The sequence below is a fragment of the Saccopteryx bilineata genome, chromosome 1 (assembly GCF_036850765.1).
Source record: "Saccopteryx bilineata isolate mSacBil1 chromosome 1, mSacBil1_pri_phased_curated, whole genome shotgun sequence".
Taxonomy (NCBI): Eukaryota; Metazoa; Chordata; class Mammalia; order Chiroptera; family Emballonuridae; genus Saccopteryx; species Saccopteryx bilineata.
Genome location: NC_089490.1, coordinates 156,939,554 through 156,957,735, shown reverse-complemented (window position 1 = coordinate 156,957,735; position 18,182 = coordinate 156,939,554). Strand labels below are relative to the sequence as shown.

The 18,182-nt window shown below is 54.3% G+C and overlaps 3 protein-coding genes across 5 annotated transcripts in view; 2 read left to right on the top strand and 1 right to left on the bottom strand.

The window, feature by feature from the left end:
• Positions 1-6,513, top strand: REEP6 (receptor accessory protein 6). 2 transcript variants are annotated; one of them, XM_066277324.1, is made up of 6 exons: positions 1-236; positions 3,078-3,171; positions 3,248-3,386; positions 3,692-3,860; positions 4,072-4,154; positions 4,434-6,513. In XM_066277324.1, the coding sequence occupies exons 1-6, from the start codon at positions 122-124 to the stop codon at positions 4,440-4,442; spliced, it is 609 nt and encodes a 202-aa protein (XP_066133421.1). In that variant the 5' UTR covers positions 1-121; the 3' UTR covers positions 4,443-6,513. The 2 variants fall into 2 exon arrangements, with proteins under 2 accessions (XP_066133421.1, XP_066133430.1); XM_066277333.1 differs by lacking the exon at positions 4,072-4,154 and having other exon boundaries at positions 6-236.
• Positions 6,514-6,739: 226 nt separating this feature from the next.
• On the bottom strand, positions 6,740-15,869 carry ADAMTSL5 (ADAMTS like 5). Of its 2 annotated transcripts, XM_066277314.1 has the most exons (12): positions 14,292-14,362; positions 13,834-13,906; positions 13,635-13,726; positions 13,327-13,378; positions 13,067-13,175; positions 11,897-12,024; positions 10,949-11,060; positions 10,532-10,618; positions 10,226-10,389; positions 9,755-9,953; positions 9,612-9,683; positions 6,740-9,270 (listed from the first exon to the last, which is right to left on the bottom strand). In XM_066277314.1, exons 1-12 carry the CDS (start codon positions 14,345-14,347, stop codon positions 8,969-8,971), a joined length of 1,446 nt encoding a protein of 481 aa, XP_066133411.1. In that variant the 5' UTR covers positions 14,348-14,362; the 3' UTR covers positions 6,740-8,968. The 2 variants fall into 2 exon arrangements, with proteins under 2 accessions (XP_066133411.1, XP_066133402.1); XM_066277305.1 differs by lacking the exon at positions 14,292-14,362 and adding an exon at positions 15,850-15,869 and having other exon boundaries at positions 9,612-9,953; positions 13,635-13,729.
• PLK5 (polo like kinase 5 (inactive)) overlaps positions 15,514-18,182 on the top strand; it is a 25,153-nt gene continuing 22,484 nt past the window's right edge. Inside the window, exons 1-2 of the mRNA XM_066277286.1 lie at positions 15,514-15,551; positions 15,782-15,913. The gene's annotated coding sequence lies outside the window, so the exon portion shown is untranslated. The remainder of the gene's footprint in view (positions 15,552-15,781; positions 15,914-18,182) is intronic.

Below are 18,182 nucleotides of genomic sequence, written 5' to 3'. Positions count from 1 at the left end.
GAGACCAGCCCAGGAGCCGAGCAGTGCCGCTCGCTCCAGGGTAAAGCAGCGCGCGAACCGAGGGGCCGGTGTGCGGCGCCGAGGTCAAGCTTGGGCTACCAGCCCCGGACCCGCCGGTGCCATGGACGGCCTGCGCCAGCGCTTCGAGCGCCTTCTGGAACAAAGGAACTTGGCCACCGAAGCACTAGGGGCGCTCGAAGCCAAGACCGGTGTGGACAAGCGGTACTTGGCTGCGGGTGAGCCGTACGGGGACGCTCGGGGCCGTCGCCCCATTTCACCGACTCGCACACTGAGGCCCTGGGGTACCTCTGTCCTGCCCCACTCCGGCCTGCCTCTCAGGTGCTGGGTCTGGGCCGTATTAAGAGGTGCGCCCCACTGCCCAGCGTGGAGACCGAGATCCTTGCTGGGGAGGGGTCGTGGACTGCGACCTCGGGTGAGCCCGCAGCTCCTCCCCTGCCCCAGCCTTGCCACCTCGATGAGAGCCACCCCCTCTCTCGGCCGGTGCAGCGCCCCTACTCTGGCCCTCGGGTCTGGAGGCCGTTCTCTGCCTCCTCCCTTGGGGCGCTGGGTGCCCGCCAGGCCGAAGTCCGGTTCTTCCAGTTGCCCTGTCGGCCCCAGGGATAGGGAAGGGGAGGAGGGGGCAGATAGGTAGCCAGTGCCCTGAGTGTCTCTTCAACCCTTTCCCAGATGACCCCCCAGTCTAAAAGCAAGTGTAGATAGAAATCTTTTTTCAGAGAGGATGCTCCCTGCCAGAAGGGAGGGTCGCTAACACCTCCTCTCCCATTGTTTTCCTGCTTGTACCCGACCTTTGACCTGCCCTATCATATCAATCAATGGCTTTGGCCTACTGTGTAGAAATAGTTGAATTGGAGTTTGGTTGTTTGACAGCTGTGATGGGGTTGGAGAAAGGTTGGCTGGAAGCTCAGGGAGAAGGGGCTCCCGCCACCCCTGACTGTAACTTCCATTCTAGTCTTTCCTCTTCTTTTCTCCTCAACGACCTGGGGTGGCTCCTGCCATTCTCAGAAACTGTCTAGTAAGCTGTTAAACATCTTCCTTTCCTCTTGCAGTGTCCCAGGCCCACCCAATCTGTCCCCTCTTCTAGGAAGACCCCCTGGAATGAATCACAAGGATACTGGTGTGTGTGTGGGGGGGCCCTGGGTGAGGACAGTGTCAGGTATTTTGTGTTTTGAGCACCTTATATGTGACACTAGGAGTCCACTTTCCTCCCATTTTCCCACTGTCTGGGAGATCCCCATGACAGACAGCCCAAGGAGGGTCCGAAATCTGTTTCCCCAGGATCCCAGTGCTCAGCTCATGTCTGCTCAGCCAGAGACCTGCCCCTGGGAGCAAGCCATTGACCTCCTGCCTGGCTTTCCCTATCCCTGGTACCAGTGGCTGGGGAATTTAGGTCATAGAGCACTGGGGAGGGCCCATTGCAAGGAGACTGCTAGAGAGGCTGGTAGTTATAGGGAGGAAACTAAAGCCCAGAGAGGCAGGGGCTATGTGGGAGGATGCTCTTGTCACCTGCCCTGTCTAGAGTATCTACCCCTCTCCACCCCCTGGGCTCCATCTGTTGTTCTCAGGCCTTACCTCCCCAACCCATGTCCAAGGTCATCCTCCTGTTGCTGAGGCTGCAAGACTAGGGATTGAGGGGAGGGGTGCTGTGGGATAGCCACTGCTCTCTGCTAGCTATTTTTGAGGAAGAGATGACATTCCCCTACCCCTCACCCAGATGTGGAAACTCATGAGCTTCACCTGCCTCAGTGGTCAAATCCCCCACCCTAAGTAACAGGAGGAAACCCAGAGGAGTCAGCTGAGGAGGCCCTCCTCCATTCCTGACCTCAGACTCTGGGATAAAAGCTAATGCGGGTGGAGGGAAGGGTGTGGGTAACTCTGCCCTTTGGTCTATGAGAGCCCTTTATCTCTCCTGAAGATAGGGGAGGAGGTAGAAAGCTGTAAATACTCCTGAGTGATCCTGGGAAAGCCCCTCTCCTTGATAGCTTCCATTTAGTTTTGACTATTGCATGAGATAGAACAGAGAAGAACACAAGAAGCACTTAATAAATGTGACAGTTAATCGTTTTCAGAGTGGCTAATGCTCCTGGCTCCCCATACCCCCAAACCATTCTCCTTTGAGCCTCCTTTGCTGGAAATGTTTTTGTGACTAGAAGTTCCTTAGTAATATGTGGAAAGGACAAGTCCTCTCTTTTGAGTGTATTTAGCTAATTCCAAAACAACCCTAGGAGGCAGGGCCACTACTACCCCATTGACAGATGAGGAAACTAAGTCTCCAAGCAGAGAGAAACTTGCTCAGTGTCTCATGGTAAGTGAGTGGAAAAAAAAGCAGAGGGCTTCCCAAGATCTGGGAGATGCTGTACTGCCTTTTGCTCCCTCCCACTAAGACAAGGGGTTCAAACAGGGCCATGCTGCCTGTTAGGACACTAGGCAGTGTCTGCGGACATCTGTGGTATCATGACTGGGGATGCTCCTGGCACTGAGTGGGTGAGTACCAGGGAAGCTGCTCAACACCTCCACAGTGCCCAGGATAGCTCCCTAAAGAGGATTACATGGCCTAGATGTTAGCTGAGACTGAGAAACCCCATACTAAGATGAAATTTTAAACTATTTGCTATTTGTTCACTCACCAGCAGTCATGTCTTAATCATGTATCTTTCTCCCATTACTTATATTCAAATGCTGGCCTTATGTGTACAACCCCTCCTTAGGGCCCAGAATGAGGTAATTATAATTGCAGATGATTACTTATTCGTTCAACAAATGTTTATTGGGCAGCTACTCTGTACCCACCAGGGCTGAGGACCCTGCCTACCTTTGAGGAGCTCCCATCATTGTAGGGGCCATGTTAACTGATTAGACATAAAACTCAGGGTTCAGGGCCAAAGTAGGAGTCACCAAGGTGCTGTGGAGCAAATAGCACATCCTGGAAGGGTCACTGAAACTTGTGGAACAAGTGAGAACTCTGTGGGGTGCATCTGCCAGGCCAAGAGGAGGCTGGAGGGCCTGTGGGCTGGGTGTGGAGTGAGCCAGACCCCCACTCACACACATCTTTTCTGCAGGAGCCACCACTCTGCTAAGCCTCTATCTTCTGTTTGGTTACGGGGCATCACTACTGTGCAATCTCATCGGCTTTGTGTACCCTGCATATGCTTCGTGAGTGCCCACAGGCTGTTGGGTGGGGCGTCCAGGGGCTCCCAACAGCCTCTGATTCTGCTATACCTCCTCCCAGAATCAAAGCAATCGAGAGCCCAAACAAGGAGGACGACACTGTGTGGCTCACCTACTGGGTGGTGTACAGCCTATTCGGGCTTGCCGAGTTCTTCAGCGACCTACTCCTGTCCTGGTTCCCTTTCTACTACGTGGGCAAGGTGTGCGCTGCTAGAGTACATACAGGTCGGGGTCTTCTGAGAGCAGGCAGGCAACCAGCAACTGGGGGTGGGGGTTTGAGGGGCCCACCTTGCTGCCTCCTGGAGTGTTGGGGAGATGCAGTCCCTTCACTGCGGAAACAGACCCAGCCAGGGGGGTGTCTGATGGAGCAGCCCATGCCCATCCAAAAGGGTGTCTGATGGGGATGGCCTAGGTCCATGAAGTCCAGTGTCTAATAGGTGAGGTCTAATCGCTTCTCATGGGGCACAGATTTGGGGCTGAGTATAACTGCTGCCCATGCCCGCAGTGCGCCTTCCTGTTGTTCTGCATGGTTCCCGGGCCATGGAATGGGGCTCACATGTTGTATCATCACGTCATACGTCCGCTGTTTCTAAAGCATCACGAGGCCGTGGACAGCATCATGAGAGACCTCAGCGGGCGAGCACTGGACATGGCAGCAGGAGTAACCCAGAACGGTGTGTGCTCGTAGGGCATGGGGGTGTCCATCTGTCCCAGTGTTGGTCTTTCTGTGTCCATCTTTAGCCTACCTGCCCCACTCACCTTCACTCCTGCCTCCCCTCTGCCTGACTCTGACTGGCCTCCAGCTGGCATCTTGGCCATTGGCATCAGGTGCTCTGCCTTCCCCCCTCACTATCCACCTCTCTCTCCTATGCTCTCGGGAACCAGTCTTGCGGACCCTGGCCCGCAGCCGGGCTCTTGTCTCCCCAGCGGCTGTGGTGGTGGGCCCCCTGCTGCCCTCGGAGCCAACTGTAGGTAACCCCCATCCCTAGAAAGTAGGGCCTATATGTGTGTGCGTTTATTTATGAGAAGGGGTTTGTGTGTGCATTGTGTGAGTTCATTTATGTGTGTGTGTGCCTGTATATCTCTATGGGTGAGTGCATGCAGATGACTCTGTCCCTGCCAAGGATGGCCACTAACCCCACTGTGGCTCCCAGCAGCTTCTATCCCACTCTTCAGCACCCAAAAACAGCCCTAGGGCCCAAGAGATTGGCTAGATGTACCTCATCCGCATGGCCCTCTCTCTGCAGCCAAAGTAAGCGCGACCCAGCTTCAAAAGGACAAGTGAAGTCCCTACCCAGTCCCGGTTCAGACCTGCCAGCTGGCCAGCTAAAGGACACATTGTATTCCAAGTCTTCCGCAGACCCCTTGACTGACTCCCCAGGGCAGACCGCCACTGTTCCCTCAACCCCAAGCAAACCAGCTCCTAGGAGCTCCTCACGTACCACCTTGGGCCAGTCCCAGCCTCACTTCCAGGCCACAGACTCTGCCAATGGCTCCAAGCTGCCTGGCAAGTCCCAGGTTCAACCTCGGTCAAAAGCCAATTCCTCAAGCCAGCCCCAGGACCCTGGCCAGCAGCACCTCCGGCCATCTATCACTTCCACTTCCTTGGGCCCCTCCCAACAGGCCCACCGCTCCCTGGGCTCTGTGCGGCATCTCAGCACCTCGTCTAGTCACAGCCCTCCCACTGTGCTATCCCCCAGTGGTACCACCATACCCATGCAGCCTCCCAACAAGATCTCCAATGGACCAGAGCAGTTAGCCCCCAAAGCCTCCAAGTCCAGCAAACATCATCAGAAGCAGTTCCCAGCACAGCCCCCAACCAGCTCCTCAGTGCCTGAGCTGCCTGTCTCCTGTCAATCCGAGTCCCCTGTGGAATCCACCTCCGAATCCACCACTGAAGTCACCTGCAGCTGGCCTCACTATCACCCCTGGCTCCGATATCTGCAGCACTGCTGGCGGCTGAAACACCTCACCCGCTAGGAGAGAGCTCAATAAAGCACATCTGGCCGAGCCTCTTTTCACCATCTGTGCTGGGGTTGGGGGACCAGGAAGCCTTTGTGGGGACCTTACAATCTAACAGGAGAGGATGCTGTGCAGCCTCACTTTACACATAAGAAACACCTAGAATCATAGTCTCACCAAGTGGCTGAGATAAATCGGAAGCGAGAATTCAAGTACAAGTCCTTTTTCTGGAAGTGGATCCTAGGAAGCTCCAGCGGGGAGTGACTAAGGGAAGGAGCCAAAGAAGTGGGTGTGGCCAAGCCCAGAACAACTGTGGGCAGGTACCTGGAGCCAAGGAAGCCAAGGACTATCCACCACCTGTTAATTACTGGGGGAACAGTGACCATTTATCTCAGCCAACATCTCTGCAAGCAGCAAAGAGGCCTGGTGGCTGGTAGTTAGTGTCAGACTGGCATTCATGGAAATTGGGAGAGGGGAGTTAGGTGGACACTAATGGAGCCTTCTACAACCTGCACTTGGGCTTCCTTTGTGAAGCCAACATGACACTGATCATAAAACCAGGCAGAGACAGGATAGGTAAGGAAGGTGACAAGCCTGGTACATGAATATAGATGCAAAATAATCCAGAGAAGAGCAAGTTTAATCCAACAGTATATAAATTATAGAATGCTCCCTGTGCAAGTACAGGTCTCTGAAGGCAGGTCCTGAGCTGGAAGCTGGGGGATGACGTAGGGGTGGGAGTGGAACTGAGCCTAGAGGTGGTCTCAGCAGGGGCAGAGATTCCTGGAGCCTGAACTGCACCTGCGGTGAGCTCTACCTTTAGCCTGGGGGCCAGGTTTTGTACTTTCGGGAGAGGGCTCTAACCCCAAGGCTTCTGTAGTCATAGCTGGGGAGGACCTGGAGCCCACAGAGTCCACCCCTCTCACCACTCAGCTCTTGCTGCCCAAGCTCTGCTTCTCCATGACTAGTGGGCCACAGCTTCTGGTGCAAACACAGAAGGTTTAGCAAGATGAACTATAAACCCTGACACTACAGGTGCTCCCAAGGCTGCAATTCTGTTCTCAATAGGGGACAGTTTTGTCACAGAGGTGCTAGGCAATGTTTAGAAACACTTTCAGGTTCTGCCCAAAACACATCAGCCAAGTCTTGCAGTCTTTAACATGTCATGCCCCCTGCTCCTTTGCAGGCCTTGTTTGTCCCCAGCTGCTTGGTAGCTCCGTCTAAGACAGTCTTCCCAAAAGGAAGTCTCTGTCTGTACCCATTTGCAGTCTTTCCAGGCAATGTGTGGGTCTCTAATCCAGATGGGCACTGCATATCCCTTTGGGAACACAGTAACTAATAAAAAAAAAAGTCTGGGACTGTAAAGAGGAACAGAACAATTCACTTTGTCTCTGTCATTCTATGTAAGCCCCTGGAATTATTAGTGTTTCAATGTAAAACAGAAACAGTGTTAATACTTTTGCTTGGCAAGTGCAAGTGGTAGTTCCACCCTGAACCACCACATTGCAGAATTTGAGCATCTTTAGAATTGTAATGTTTTCTTCTCTTTAGATTGTTTCAAAGATAAAGAGCAAATCAAAACAATGTGATGTTTACTGGGAGTGTTAGAAGATCATTATTGGAGACAATGAATGTTGCCACACAGTGGAGGGGCTGTAAAAGGACTGAGGAAAGTCATGCTCAGGTGTCACAGGCCATTCTGCTTTCCAGGGGACTCTGTGCTGGCTCCTCCCCAGAGCAAGCGCCTGGAGCTAGCCTGGCTGGGCTGAGAAGGCTGGAGACCCTCATTCCCAGACATATTCCCCCCACTGCAGGGAGGCATAGGGGAGGGCAATCTCAGGCTAATGGTGGGAGAAATGGAGCCGTAAATGAATGCTGATGTGAGGAAACCGGTGGGTGGGGAGAAGCGTTCCTGAGGAAGGCAAGTGGAGATGAGAGAAGTGGATGTCGAGGAGGTATGTAAGCATAGGGGACCTCCGGGGTTACAAGTAACCAGATGCCTTGACTACCATTTTACCATATTGCCATCAGGGGGCGCCCAGACCCCACACCTCCCTTTAGAACTGCACTTTGCCCGCAGGAATTGGGGCTCTGAGAGGATTCTCCAGCTTAAGCACTAATTACAGAGGAGAGAGCCAGGCCTGGGACAACCCACGCACTGCTGTGCCCTTGGCATACAGTAGGTGCTCTATAAGTATAAATATTTGTTGGATGAATGCATGAATGAACTGAGGGGATAGGGAAGGAATCCAGAAGAGTGCAATTCCCATGGTCAGAGCCAGGAAGAGACGAAAGGGTACTTGCAGATAGGAAAACTGAGGCCAAGAGAGGGAAATGGCCTGGCCTAGTTACCCATAAGGTCAGGGGCTGAGCCGATCCAGCTCCGAGACCTGCACATAGTGTGTCCCTTGTCCATTGTCAGCATCTGCATTTCAGGAAAAAACATGACCACTATGGTACAGAAGAGCAAAATGACAGTGTAAACCACCCCATTCAGAGTGGGGAGGCACAAGGCAGCCCCTCATAGGGGAAGGTTTGCTGTGCCACCCCACAGACACTCTCAATTCTTACACAACTGAGGTCTGCCCTCTTGCTCCACAATAAATGAAAATCTATGCAGGATAACATGAAGATGGGTAGGGGCTCCAACTGCCTCCTCTGCTGGGGAGGCCTGAGATGATTGTGTGGCACCCAGGAAAGCATGAAGGGGCTTGGGACCTATAAGACACATTTACCCCCCTGCTTGCTCCCTCCATCCTCATATATTCCCTATCTTCACCTCCAAAAAAGGGTCAGACTGATGGGAGGAAGGGGGTGGCCCAGGAGGAGAAAGGAATGGAGTTTGTGAAAACATGTGTACATGCTCTGAGAGCACAATTACGGATCTGACCATCAGTGCATCCCCACATCTCTGTGGTCAAGTGTGTTTAAGTAGGGTACCCTTGTTAAAGTGCTTATAAAAATTAAACAGGAATATAAAAGGGGAGAACAGCAGTGTGGCCTGGAGAAAACCCAGCCAGAATTGCGAGACTGTCAAGATTATCTCTGAATATATAATCATGAGGATATAAAGTAAGCACAGGGAATATAGTCAATAATATTGTGATAGCTATGTATGGTGCTAGTTAGGTACTGGAAATATCGAGGGGAGTACTATGTAAAGTATATGATTGCCTAACCACTAAGCTGTACACTGAAATCAATACAAAATAAATTGAAAGAAAAAGAGATGATCTCTGAACTTCCTGGTAGTCAGAGCAAAAAGGGAAATAAGTATGTTACACTGCCTATTTAGGCATGTCTGTTTGTGATATTATCTCTGAATACATTAGGGTATATGGGTAAGTGACAATGAGAAGAGACCACAGAGTGTCATGGAATTAAACAGTGATGAGCTTCCTTGTGGCCAGGACAAGAGGAGAAACTGATATATCACAATATCTCCTTAGGCATGTCTTCCTCTGGGCTCTGCTTGCTTGCGACAGTGTTGCTAAACAAGTGAGTGTAAGGCAAGGGGAATAAAAGCAGACACAAAGTTTTCGAGTATTAGATAGTTATGAGTTTCCTAGCAGCCAGGGTGAGAGAGGAAATAAGAGCTGAAGAAGCAATTCAGTGTGTTCTCATCAGTGCCTGCCTACATGTGACAGTGGATCTGACTGCGTACAAAGGTGCATAAGTGTGTGTAAGGGAAAGTCACACAGCTGTGGTGGGATATATTTCTGAGCTCCCTGGTAGTCAGGGCAAGAGGTGAAATACGTTGAGTTTGAGCCTGATCAGGCATGTCTTTCCTGCTCTGTGTGGTGGGGCCGCATCTGGGGGCTCAGATAGGGCAGTGTGCAGCAGCTAGGTGTGCACGGCTGTCTTCAGCAGGGCTCCAGGGCCGGGCATAGCCAGTGTGGGGCAGCAGCAGCCGGTCTTGAGTGCCATCGGGGCTGACAAGGCGCTGGGCAGCCAGCAGGTACTCTCGATGGAGGGCCATTGGTGGGCAGGGGCAGCGGCCAGGTGCCCACACATACTCGAGGGCTTGCAGTGGTGAGCGGTTCTTGTAGACAAGCTGCACATGCACCTCATAGCGGGTCTCCTGGGCCTGGCGGAGGAGGCCCAGCACTCGAGCTCGGAACACTGTGGGTAGGGTGGTGCTGAGGCCAGTTGGATGGTCCAGACTGGACACTCATCCATGCACGTCATTGCCATATGAGGGAAATGGGAATTAGGTGGGACATGGGGAGGGGCTCTGGAGACTGTGGAGAGGGTACTGGGGTCAGAATCAGATCAGGACCAATGAGAACTTAGAGGTCAAATTAGAACAAAGGGTCAGATCAAATTAGGACAAGAATGGTTCAAGTTTCAGTCAGGTCAAGCAGTCAAGAATAAAGTCAAATCGGGGTCAGATGCCAGCAGGAAAGGAGACAAATTCAGGTCTTTTAGGGGCCAGGTGAGGGTTGAGGAAAAGGTTCTCTCACCAAAGTCACTGCGGCAATAGTGGAGCAGCCGGTGGGCACGACCACGGATTTCAGGACAGGGTGGGCAGGGATCTGTGAGGTGGTACAGTTAGAGCACAGGCCTACCTCCTTGTTTGTCCCCACCCTGGCTGTACCCCCCTCACCTGGGGTGGGGTTTGGGGTCCGTGTGGGGAAAGCAACCAGGGCTTCATGGGGCTCAGGGGACTGAGATTCCACCTCCAGAGGCTGTGGCTGCCTCAAGGACAAGCCCAGGGCCTGTGCCTGCTCCTGGAAGGGGCCATATCGCTCCCGAGGGAGCCAGAACTCGAATTCGATGCCAGGATTGGGCTCCTGCAGGAAAACCTGGGGGGGAAGGTTACACATTTAGCACCCGAAATTGGAACTGATGGCCCTGCCTCCCCCGACTCTCTACTCCTGCTTTGCCCTCTGATTCTCTACCCTAGCCTCCCTCCTCTGACCCTCTACCCCTGCCTGGCCAGTCTGATTCTCTGTTTATAGCCTCCTCACTCTTACTCTCTTTCCTGCCGTACTCCCTCTGCTCCCAGCCTCTCCTAGATCCTTTAATTCCCACTACCACCTCTTGCTCAGCCGTGCCCTGAAGGCCCAGCACGCACCTGCAGGAGTAGGTCTTGGGAGGTGGGTCCAGCCGCGCGCAGTGTCTCCTCTGGCCCTGCGGCGCGGGTGTAGACCACGCGGGTGCCTACTGCCTCGTAGGTCCCGGGTGGGCTAACCTCCCAGTTGCCGTTGAGCACGTAGCGCCCGTCGCTCCCAATCAGCGCTGCAAAGAAAACGTCAGCTCGGGCTCTCTGAAACCCGCCCCTCCCACCTTCCGACATTAGCGTCTCCCTCCTCCAGCCTCAATCTCCCGACTCCATTTGGGCGACCAGCAGGGCACCCTCCCCACTCTGATTCAGCGTTACCCAGGTGGTTGCGGCTCCGATGGGAGGCGTAGAAGTGTCTGGCGCCCTCGGGAATCAGGGTCACATTCCAGTACCCAGCGAACGCTCCTGGGCGGGAGGGAAGGAGGGTGTTGGGGTGCGTGTGGGGGTGTATTTAAGGGATGCTTTGAGGATTAAAGCAGCTAAAGTTAGCCTGGTACACCAAAAAGCTCCGTAAACGTTTGGAATTACGATTATTATCACCTAAATGAGGCAGCAAGACTTAGAACCCATGGGTTCTGGGAAGGGCGGGACAATCTAGCTTTGACCAATCAAAAAGGCGAACGGCAGGGGGCTGTGCCACAGACTACCCAATCAGCACGGGAACTCAATTTCCATGCTCCCGGCCTCTTAAAGGGCAGGCTCTAGGAGATTAGAAAGGGTGGGGCTAGTGGTCACCCGCGTCACGGAACACGCGCTGCACGAAGAGGCACGAGTCATTGGAGCCGCCGCACCGGCCGCAGTGGTCCTCGCGGGCGTCCGAACCCATCAAACCATCACAGCCGGCGCTCTAAAGGGGTGGGGAGGACACACATTACAGAGATCCCTTGCCCCACCCCAGGCCTAGACCTGGGATAGGGGGCGGGGCTCTGAGAATTAGGAGGCTTGGCCTAGAGATGAGGGTGAGGCCTGAAATAAAAGAGATGGGACCTGGAAGTAAAAGGGTGGGCCCAGAGGGAGGAATCTGGGGTGGGGCCTAAGGAGGGGTACCGCCAATTGAAAAGGGAAAGACTATGGAACAAAAAGAAAGGAATGGGGGCCAGACCTGTCTCGGTTGGTTCAGCGGTAGAGCGTCGCCCAGGCCAAGCGTGTGGATGTCGTGGGTTCGATTCCCAGTAAGGCACACAGGAGAAGCGATTATCTGCTTCTCTACCTTTTCCCCTCTCCCTTCTCTCTCTAACTCTCTTCCTCCGCAGCCATGGCTCACTAGGAGCAAATTGGCCCCAGGGGCTGAGGATGGCTCCATGGCCTCGCCTCAGTTGCTAAAATAGTTCAGTTGCCGAGGAACAGAGCAACGGCCTCATAAGGTCAGAGCATTACTCCAGTAGGGGGCTGGCCGGGTGGATCCCGGTCGGGGACCATGGGGGAGTCTGTCTCTCTGCCTAACATACACACACACACACACACACACACACACACACACACACACACACACTACCGCTTCTCATTTAAAAAAAGGGGGGGGGGCTTAGGCGGGACCTGAGGGTGGGCTCTGGAGAAAAGCTTAAGGTAGAGAGGTGAAGCCTATTGAGGTGTGTGGCCCAGTGGGAGGGCGGGGCTCGGAGAGAGGGCGGGTCCTAGAACTTAATGAATGCGGTCTGAGGGCGGGGCCTGGAGAGGTCTTACCAGGCAGCGGCCAGCCACGCAGAGTCCCTGGCTACCCTGGCTGCAGGGAGTGCCGTCCAGGACACGGCCAAAGCTGTGGTAGAAGGCATTCCCCACGGCCAGGCAGTTGAGATCGCACTGGTTGGGCGCTAAAGGCGGAAAGAAAAGAGTGGACCAGGGGGTCTTTATTTCTGTATTTATTTACAGCCACCTTCCCACGAGGCTCCCCAGATGAGCCCCAGAGATTCTGCCAAAAACTGCACATCAAAGTTGAAGCAGAGCCAAGACTGGATCTAGGCATTCTGCCTCCAGCTTCCTGGGATTCTCCCAGGCAAGTATCCTGGGCTTGCCTTCATTCATTCATTCATTCATTCCACAAGTACTCATTGAACACCTACTATTTTCCAGACATGGTTCTATCTAGGCTCAGCTTTGAGCAGAACTGCACCCAGCAGGTGCCCAGTAAAAAGTGTTTTGTTCAGGGCTGACTGGGTCCCACATAGGCTGGGTGTGTTTTTGGCCCTCCCTGGGACTCAGTTTTCCCTTCTGCCTGGCAGCAGGGCATGATGGACAGTAGTCCGCTTATGCACAGGAGCCTGTAGCCCTAATTCCTGCTCCTCCCACTCAAGCTCCCATTTCCCTGAGCTTGGCTGGCTAACACTGCCTAGAACGGAGCTCTAACTGGTCCTGGTGGGCCAATTCTTAGGGCAAAGAAAAAAAAAAACAACCCATGAGATTTATGGATGGAACTTTCTCCATTCTACACTTATCTGTGTCTACCTCCACTGTGGTGTCTAAAACTACTTGTCTTCTTTAAGTCTGAAGTCATGCTGCCCTGGGCACACAGTTATATAACTTGCTATTTTCAGCTCAATATGGGGAACAGTTCCTGCAACGGGAATAAGTTTGAGAACTGTTGGCTTCTAGATACAGCTCTGAGAAAATCCCCAGTCTGGTGGTTTGCCCTGTGCAGAATAGACCCTGCCTCCCTCTGGCTTGCTTTATACCTCACACATACTTTTACCCTTCATTTCACCATCACTTCACCAACTCCTACATATCCTTCAAAGCCCAAGTGTTCATGCCTACTTCTCCTTATAACCCTCCAAGTTCCCCTTCCTTCTTAGCATCTTCTTCTTCCTGCAACTCTGAGTTATTCTCTCTGGACCATCAGGAGTGCAGGCTACTCACCACCATAGAAGGGCACCCACTGGTAAGTCTTCTGGGGGCCTAGGACAGGGTGGCCATTGTAAAGGGCACATTGGAGGTCTCGGAAGGGCATGGCCCCTGGGGGACAGTCCTGGGGACAGGGATGGGTTGGTCAGAGGCTGGGATAGCCTCAGGGGGGCCCAGAAAAGCTGACAGGGTGGAAAACATATTTGGGGGCATGAGTGGGGAAGCAGGAGGACTTTAGAACAGATTAGAAGGTCTGGGAGGTGGACAGAACTTACTGGCAACTGGCAGAGGCGGTACTCATGGGTGTCCCCCCAGCATATCTCTTTCCTGGGAAACAGGGTGGCCTAAGTGTGGTCAGGCCTCCTAGTAACCCATTTCCCAGAGCCCACCTGCACACCCTTCACATATACCAATTTCCCCTACCCCCACCAGCCCTGCCCAACATTCCAGGTAGATCAGTGGTATTAAAAGGAACAGCATGTGTGGGCAGGCCAAGGGTTTGGTCAGGGGGTGGGCCTAACTGGCAGGAGAAGAGCGGCAGGAATCCCTTCACAGACAAGCCCCACAGTCCCACTCTGCTTACCGGATGCAACGCCGGCTGCGTACGGAGATCCCCTGCCCACAGGTGCTAGAACAACGGCTCCAGGAACCCCATAGTGTCCACTCTCCTGGACCCTACTTGGTGAGAGAGAAGTATTGTTAGCCTAGAGGGGAGGCTGCCACCCCCACATGGCTGCTGAGTCCCCATGCCCAACGCTCCCTGGACTACTGTCCCCTTTTACCTGAGCACTGCCTCCCAAACCACAGTTCAGGAGGGTCCATAGCAGGAAGAGCAGGTTCCAGAGGGGGTGGGGTCTGAGGAAGCAGAGGAAGTCACTGCAGTGGAGGCGTCAGCAGGCCAGGGATTGAATCCCAGCTCTGCCCTGACTGTGTAATTTGGGGCAGTAACTTAACCTCTCTGAGCCTTCCTTCTCATCTCTGAAACATGCAGTGATAATACATTCACAGAAAAGTTTTGAGAGGTTTTTTGGGTTAAGTAAGAAAAACGGGAGGCACAGAGCCTGGGATGGAGATGAAGAGCTCAAAGAATTATTATTATTATTTGTTGTTGTTTATTCTATGATGCATACAGTAGGTGCTTAATCAGTGTCTAATGACAGAACAAATCATTCCAGGATATTGCACAAGTGTCTCCAGGGTCAGGGCCCTTCACAGTTCTCTCCACCATCATTGCTTCGACCTTCCTGTGTGGTCAGGGGCCAGATACTCCACTTCCCCAGGCCTCAGTTTCCCCATCTATGCAGAAGAAGCTGTGGTCAGTCCAGGACTCAGACCCTGAAAAGGGTGCAGCCGGTGAGCACTGGCTCAGGGTCCAGGTCCCTTCAGAGCTCCCTCTGCTCCCAGACCTTCAGTGAGTCTCCAGATTGGGGAGAGCAGGGAGGGATGACCTGACCCTGGCCCAGCCAGACCTCATGGCTTTATAACAGAGGGTATGGAATGGAACACCAGGGTGGTCTGTGACGAGAAAGGGGCCCCTGATGAGGATGATGCAGAAAAGAGGGAGACAGCTGGGGTGGTGGGGCTGAGCTGGCAACTTTGTCTACCCAGGACTGTTTTCCAGTCTTTTAGGAGAAAAATAAAGCCACTTGACATCCACACCCTCTGCATGACCATGACATTGACAGGAGAAAGGGGGAGGGAAGTGGCCACCTTGTGAGTCCTTGCTTGGGCCAGAGCCAGGGAGCCCAGCAGTCAGCAGTGCCCAAAGGACATGCAGGACAAGCTGGAGTCCTCCAGCCCCCAAGTTCCTGGACACCAGGTGGGGGAAGGCTAGGTCCCACTGCATCCATGGCCCCTCTTTTTTTTTTTAGCAAGAGAGAGACACAGACAGACAGACAGACAGATAGGCAGACAGGAAGGGAGAGAGATTAGAAGTATCAACTCCTAGTTGCGGCACTTCAGTTGTTTACTGATTTCTTCTCATACGTGCCTCAATGGGGGGGGGCAGGAAACAGCCTACTGTGACCCCTTGCTCAAGTCAGAGACTTTGGGACTCAGTTAACTTGGGCTTCAAGCCAGCAACCTTTGGGCTCAAGCCAGTGGGTCATGTTTATGATCCCATTCTCAAATCCAGGACCTCATGCTCAAGCTGGTGAGCCTGTGCTCAAGCTGGTAACCTTGGGGTTTCAAATGTGGGTCCTCAGCACCCCAGGTCAATGCTCTATCTACTGGGCCACCACCTGGTCAGGCTACATGACCCTTCTTGAGCCTCTTTCCCTATATCTCAGGCCCTCCTGGCTCTGACATTTGGAAGTGGGGAAACCACCAGGTGAGCGCTCCCACCCCCACCCCCCACCCCCAGGTTGTGCTTCTAATTGCATCTCAGCCCCTTTCTGAACTCAGGGCCCTGTCTGGCCCAGGAAACAGGAAGTTAGAGAGGAAGGCAAAGATAGCAGAGGAGGGTTGGCCTTCTGACACTCTTGACTCAGCACTGGCTGAGGTGGGGGTCTAGGCATGAAAAATAAAGGGCCAGAAAGAAGACCCTCCCACTCCCCAGGGCTCTCTCCCCAAAGAGCAGGACACTTACACCCAGTTTTGGCTGAAATCTTGACTGTGGGTGTGATCTCAGGGAAAGCCACGCTTCTGGGCCTCAGTTTCCCCAGGAAGAAGTGAGGATGAGCTTTCTTGCACCCTGGGGATTGCTGCCTCACCGCCCTCCCCTCTCCACAGTACTACCGGACCCAGACTTGGGGAGGAGAAGCGAACCCGGATACTGCGGGGATAGAAGAGGGGCTTACCGGCGACACAGAGCTCTGGCGGTGCGTCCTGGCTCTCCGGACTGCCCCAGGATGAGCGGAAAAGGTGGGGCCCGCGGGGAGGGACAAGGGGAGCCTGAGAAGGCCCCTTCCACCCGGTCTCCCAGGGCGTGCCCAGGCCGGGGTCGGGAGGGGTGATGGCCCCTTGCACCCTCGCGCGGCTGTGGGGCTCTTCTGCGCGAATCTGTGGCAGGGGATTGATCCACGCGGGCCTCGGCACCCCAGAACTGCGGTCTGGTGTCTGAGAGTCCATGTCCCGGTGACCTTAGAAAGCCCAGGGCGGGAGAGCCGCGAGGGTACTGGCGGTCCTTACCCCTACCCTGGGGCTGCTATTCCGGGCGCCACGCTCAAGGCCAGGGAATGTGAGCGAACCGAGGTCGAGGTTGCCTTGTCCCAGTTCTGGGAGTTTGGGGCTCTGTCTCAGCCGGCGTCCAGATTCTACCCCGCGATGGTCCCCTTTCCTGGTCACTGCCCCCTTCTCTGGTCAGCCTACTCAGGAGCTGGCGCGCCTGAGTTTCTTTCCTGTGATTTCCGCTCCAAGTCCTGGCCACCCCAAGCACAGGGCCCCGAACCGCACTGGGGAGAAGATCAGCCCCAGGGGTTGGGTGTGAGCGGTGGAGAGCCCAATCCCGACCGGCGCATTTCCGGGCGCTGCTGTCACCACAAGACGCGCCCCACCCCGCCTCCTGCCCTCCCTGCCGGGCCCCCGGACTATGAGCCGCGCCTTTGGAACCAGACCTGGGTCCAGAGGTCCCAGTCCTGCGTAGCGGTGGCCCCACACTCTCCGACCTCAATTTCCCCATTAGGGCAAGAGGACCACAGGGACCCTTTCCGCTAAACTTTAGTTCTTTGCCTGGACTAGCGAGATCAGGGTTACTCCAGGGCTCTGACCATCGCACCCTTCCCAATGCTCCCTCCCCCTCTGCCCACACAGGGATTCTGCTAGCTCCTCCCCTAGCTCCTCACTGGCACTCACAATGCTTCCTTGTAGGTGGGTTGAGGAGATGGGATACTGAGGAGGCAATGGGTGGGCTGCTCCTCTGCCCCAGCCTTGGCCAGGCTCAGCTTGAGTGTCTCCTTCTGGAAGCCCACCATGGGTCTCCCAGACCTGATTACAGGGAGAAAGAGGGTTGGGGTCCAGATCTGTCTGCCCTCCAGTCTGGAGAAGCTCGGAACAGAGCCACCCAATGCCATTTATTTCTTCAACATTTATTGCAAACCTACTATGTGCCAATACAGTGGTGAACTACCTAGCCAGTCATATTAGTAAAGGAGGCAGCCCGTGGGTGGGTATTATCTCACTTTATGATCAGGTGCTTAGAGGAAATAGCCCAGGTCCACTGCAGATTGAGGGGACATCAGCAGGAAGGCAATCGCCACAGGAAGTGGGGAGAAGGACAGTCCAGACAGAGGGCACAACAAGTGCAAAGGCCCTGAGGCTGGACTAAGAGAATAAGAAGTCAAGAGGTGGAGTGGGTTGAAGCAAGTTGCCTGAGTGGAGGAGGGGATGAGGTCAGACGCAGGAAGAAGCCATGGGAGGTGGAAGAGTGTGCTCTAGCTTTGAAAAACCACTCCTGGTTGCTGAGGGGGCCAGAAAAATGGTGAGAGGCAGAAGTGGGCGTTCTCGGTAGAGGCTGAGCCTGTGATGTGGATGGAGGTGAGAGCAGTGGGTGGCTCCCAGTTGTTTGGGAGTGAAGTCTGCAGGAGTTGCTGATGGATCCCATGGGGGAAGTGTTGGGAAGATATGAGGCAGGAGCTTGGCCTGAGTGGCTGGTAAAGGGAGGTGCCCCATTTACTGAGGGAGGCAGCTGGTGAGTGGGGGGGAGGGTGAATCCAGCAGTCATTTCTGAACTGCTCTAGAGTGAGACCTCTGTGGGTCACCAAGAAGAGGCTGGGAGTCCAGGGGTCATGTCTGGGAGAAGGTGGACACATGGGTGTCCTTGGCACACGGGGGGTGTTTAGTGTCATGGATGAGGTCATAGGGTGTGAGTGTGGACAGAAAGGGGCAGGGGGAGGAGAAAGGTGGTTGTGGGGTCCCAGAGGCTGCACAAGGCTCCTGGGAGGAGGTAGGTAGAGCCTTTGTGGGCAAGATGAAGATGTGGACCAGTGGAACAATGGATTAGCATCGATGGAGGCAGTCATGGCCTTGACAAGATTGAACCAGGTTGGACATCGCTGGAAAGAGGATGGTGGTGGTGGTGGTGGTGGGCGGGCAGCAAAAGCAGGCACTCTTTTCTGAGTACTGATTATGTACCAAGCCATGGACTGGAACTTGGGGGGGGGTCATCAGAAGTAAATCAGGCTTGGCCCAAGGA